The sequence below is a fragment of the Solanum stenotomum genome, unplaced genomic scaffold (genome assembly GCF_019186545.1).
Source record: "Solanum stenotomum isolate F172 unplaced genomic scaffold, ASM1918654v1 scaffold21326, whole genome shotgun sequence".
In the NCBI taxonomy this organism is placed as follows: Eukaryota; Viridiplantae; Streptophyta; class Magnoliopsida; order Solanales; family Solanaceae; genus Solanum; species Solanum stenotomum.
Genome location: NW_026026484.1, coordinates 1 through 4,820, shown reverse-complemented (window position 1 = coordinate 4,820; position 4,820 = coordinate 1). Strand labels below are relative to the sequence as shown.

The 4,820-nt window shown below is 34.9% G+C and overlaps 1 protein-coding gene and 1 pseudogene across 1 annotated transcript; one reads left to right on the top strand and one right to left on the bottom strand.

Moving 5' to 3' along the window:
• The first annotated feature begins 374 nt into the window (after window positions 1-374).
• LOC125850977 (F-box/FBD/LRR-repeat protein At5g53840-like) lies at window positions 375-2,986 on the top strand (annotated as a pseudogene).
• A 526-nt stretch (window positions 2,987-3,512) lies between these two features.
• Window positions 3,513-4,813, bottom strand: LOC125850975 (U3 small nucleolar RNA-associated protein 21 homolog). Its single transcript, XM_049530788.1, has 4 exons — window positions 4,655-4,813; window positions 4,264-4,456; window positions 3,965-4,179; window positions 3,513-3,780 (listed from the first exon to the last, which is right to left on the bottom strand). The coding sequence occupies exons 1-4, from the start codon at window positions 4,811-4,813 to the stop codon at window positions 3,631-3,633; spliced, it is 717 nt and encodes a 238-aa protein (XP_049386745.1). The 3' UTR covers window positions 3,513-3,630.
• Between the last annotated feature and the right edge of the window lie 7 nt (window positions 4,814-4,820).

Sequence of the window (4,820 nt, the reverse complement as noted above, 5' to 3'; positions counted from 1 at the left end):
TCCAACCTATCTTCTTTCTCATTTTGTGGCCAATTTCAATTTCTACCTGCATGCATGAGCTAAGGTAGAAATTTATCTGACATGAATTTGACATGTCATCTATTTATGGGCGAGTAAATTACACACATGGTATGAGGGGTTTAAAAATCTTGTTTTGATTGAATTTAAAGATTGTTAAGTAAAAGGGTCCATAATACAAACTCAACAAGTATAAACGTCTGTCAGACCATTTCGCCTAACATTTTCCTCAAAATAACACTTTGATATACATTAAGGACTATTTCAATCAAATAAAATAAATTAAGGACCAAAATAAAATATTACATATTCACTAAGTACCATTTTGGTCATTTCTCATTGCATAAACAGGAAAACCCTATCTTCCGTTCTCCTCTCTCTCTGTATCTGCCCATAGACAGTTTTGGTTTTTGGATCCCCTTTTGTGCATCTAAATCGGAAGATTAGAATGGAAACATCAACAATGAATGAGATTGATAGGATAAGTTCATTGCCCGTTGATATACTTCACAACATCCTTTCAAATCTCTGTATTTTTGATGTGATTCATATGTCTGTATTGTCCAAAAGATGGAAATACATATGCACTATCATCCCCTACTTCCGCTTTGATAGTAGTTCCTGTACTTCACTTCTTTACTCAAATTTAGAGAAATTCAAAGAATTTATGTATACCTTCTTAATTTCCCAAAACACGATTAACCTTGTCCGTTATACCCTCACATGTAGCGATATGCTTGAAAGCACATATATGTTGCGGTTGATGCATGCAGCAACAAGAAGAAATGTTCAACAACTTGTGTTGTTGTTTTGGCATCGTGAGCCATTTGAGTTACCGAATTGTCTTGTAACTTGTGAATCTTTGCAAGTTTTGAAACTAAACTTGTATGGTGATGTACTTAAACTGCCTAATCATTTTGACGGATTTCGTCAGCTGAAATTTCTTCATCTTTGCTGTGTCAAGTTATCAGATGAACATTTGACAAATTGCTTGTTCTCAAAATGTCAACTCCTTGAAAATTTGGAATTAATTGATTGCAATTTAAAACGTATGAAGTTGCTGTATATTGATTCGGCATCTCTTTTATACATCACTTTTCTTCATGGCGATTATTATGACAATTGTGAAATCAAAATTTCTTGTCCGGCTCTCAAATTCTTAAAATGTAAATGTTAGATTCCAAAGGATATAGTAATCAAGAATCTCATTTCAATAGAATATGTTGACATCAACTTTCAGGATAATGATGTAAAATGTGATGATTTTGGTTTCTCATTTGAGAAAACTGGAATTCTTGTGCATAAGATGATCAAGGAAGTCCCTTCTATATCAGTTCTGAAACTATGCAAGGTTTCCCTTAAGGTAAAGTTTTCTTTGGAATAAGCATACGAGTGTAAAAACATTGTCTAATTTTTCTCAATTTTTGTTTCTTCTTATGTTGTTCTAGGGTCTGTACGAAGAGATTCGCCAAGCAAGACTCTCTCCCATATGCTTTAATAAGCTGAAGTCCTTAAAACTGAAATTGGGAGTTGATGAAGATCATATGCAAGTTATGATACAATTGTTCAAGTATTCGCCTAATCTGGAGATTCTAAAATTGTGGTGCGATGAGGTAAAGCTCTTCATCTTTTTGTGTACCAATTACACTTCTTTTATATGGTAGTTGGTCGATAACTTGTCAAAGTTGATTTACATGAAAAGATTCTTTCAAAATCAGAAAGTGGTGAAATTACGCTTGAAAACTGGCCTCACTAAACTTGCTAAAGAATTTTTTTGTAATAAACCTATATCCTCTCCAAAATGTTGAAACATGTCACAATGAAAGTCAGATAGGATCTGAATGTTCATCAGTTTTAACTAATACAATTCACTTTGGAAGTTGGAAAGCATCACCTGCATACTCATGCCATTGAATTTAATCATGTCTGGTGTATGGAACTTAATGGTAGAAATAGATTTGAACTGTGAAGTGATGTGATGAAAGCCTGAGAAGAATAACATGTTGATTGGATGGATGGCTTGGTTTCAGTTGTACGTATCATACTTTGCATTTTGCAATACGAACAGATCACTGGGATTTTTTATGAATCAATGACACTTGAAAGTGGATCTTGTTTGGCATTTTCACTTGTAATGGATAAAATTGTTACTTATGTTGGATTGATTGCTTATTCTAATTTATTGTTGTTTCATTATAAGTGTTTAGTGTACTCGAGAAATTGGTTTCTCTTCTGACTCTCAACTGTCTGCTAGGATGGAGAATGGGGAGAATGGTGTGACTATTTGCCAATACGAGAAGATCAAGGCCAGGGGCATGAGGTTTTCCACCCGAACCCCCTTGGTAAAAAATTACACTTTACATATAAGGTAATTCTTTACTTCTTATGTATATATATATAGATTTTGAGTCCCCTAAACACAAGACTAGATACTGACTCAGTGATTTAGGGAGTTCAAAAGTTACCTTGGGGTTGCAAGTTTCAGATCTCAAACACAACATTTTTATTTTTTGAACTTCCTCATCAAAGATCCGTCATTGTTGGCAGATGCATGATCCTGAAGAAAGCATTGTGTGCTTGGTCTCTCATCTAAAGTCAATTCAGTTGATTGGTTTCAAAGATGAAGAAAACGAGATAGAACTACTAAGGTTTTTTCTGAAGAATGCACGGGTATTGGAAAAACTTACGATTGTTTGGGCCAGTTATGCTCTGAAATCAGAAGAGGCGTTGAAGAAAGTTTTGAATATTCCTAGAACTTCTTCACAAGTTCTTCTGACATTTCACGATGCCAAGCTCAAACAAAAGTCTACTAACTGGTTGGATTATTGTTAAAAAGGGAGATGATTGTTAGATTTACTCTTATTGGAATTTTCTGACTTGAAAGATCCAAGTCAGAACCAGACTGTATTAGACATGGATTCTTGTGGTTTATGAAAAACTTGTATGGCTGCAATAGAGTAACTTGGAAGGTCAAGTCTTGTTTCTACTGGGAAGCAAAAATTATGATGTTGATGTTTTTGCAACTTGATATTCTCACATTGTTTGTTTGTAAATGGTATGTAAGAAATAAAAAGATAAAAAACTAATAACAAAATTACATGGTTACTGGAATATCAGTTTTCTTACTGCTCTCTTCCAATCTGGTATTTTGTGCATTACTCTCCTCATTAGTACCTTCACTTGGTTTAAATAATATCTCACCGGACAGAGATGGAATTGAAGGCAAGAAAAAAGGTGCCTTTTCAGGTTTCTTTATGTCCAGAGATGGAATTTAGAAACTTAGAAGTATCAGAGGACTCCAATGCCTTAAAGATAGTCCTGTTATCCCTTTTTTCACCATCTTTTTCAGAAGCAGGAGACGGCATCCTAACACTAACTGCTCATCGCATAAACAATCCTTAAGTTTCTTCTAACTGCTCATCGCATAAACAACTGTCATTCACCACAAGGNGTAGTAAACTGAACACCAAGAAAACAAAATTGCAATTACGCTTGTAAAAATAGGATTAAAGTGAAATTGTTTTAATAAAATATACCTATAAGAAAAAGAAGAAAAGAAAAACAAAATTGCAATTACATTACAACAGCTAAGGGATGTCACGTTGAAATTAATCAAAGCTGGGAGTTGCTAAGAAACGTGATCATGCATCTGGTATTTTGGAACAATTTATCTATTTTTTGCCAAACTGCAGATTGAACTTCTAAAAGCTTTCTTGCCTTCTCCTGCAGTTTTGACTGACGTCGGACTGTTTCACCATGAATCTGTCCAGCACAAATTAAAAGAGATGTTAAATGGTATTATTCAAACAGACATCATAGAGAAATTTTAAGCAGGACTATCAGAAATGGAGCCTCAGAACTTTCTTTGAACCTAAACTTGATTATATCTCTCGTCAATGTCGAACAGAGAAAATATACTAGCGAGCTTGTGAATGCAGAAATTTACCTTCAAAAACAATCTAATCAGAGCCTGTACATATTCGAAATTGCTTCTGCATGAAATCTCGTGTATAAAGTAATCAAGTAGCAGTTCAATAAAATGCAATTCTTGTCTCTTCTCAGGCTCCTGCTCGTCATCGTCATCTATTATCTGAAGCATTCGCAGCTCCATATCCAATATTGAAGGAGACAAGCTTTTGATATGATTAGTGAATGGTGCAACTGCAAAAGGAAATATATGTGTCATACCTTAGAGCCTGTCCAATAACGAAATAGATACACATTAAGAGAAGGAGAGGAGCTTACAATTCTCTTTATCCGCACATGACTTGAGAATTTGCAAGAATTTGGATACTGGAAGATCCGTTTTCTTACTGCTCTCTTCCAATCTGGTATTTTGTGCATCACTCTCCTCATTAGTACCTTCACTTGGTTTAAATAATATCTCACCGGACAGAGATGGAATTGAAGGCAAGAAAAAAGGTGCCTTTTCAGGTTTCTTTATGTCCAGAGATGGAATTTAGAAACTTAAAAGTATCAGAGGACTCCAACGGCTTAAAGATAGTCCTGTTATCCCTTTTTTCACCATCTTTTTCAGAAGCAGGAGACGGAATCCTAACACTAACTATTTTCTGACTTCATTGTGAGTTTTCAGGCCACCGGATTGTTAATGACTAGAGAATATCGATTGATTGACCCACAGATAGACACCATTTTGATCAACATGTGATGTGGCCAAGATATCCATATTAGGCGATAAAGATAATGCAGTGATAGACAGATCAACTTGTATTGCATCTATCTGTCTAGCTAAATTTACATCCCAAAGCCATTTCCCATCCTCACTAAAGCACATGTCTGTA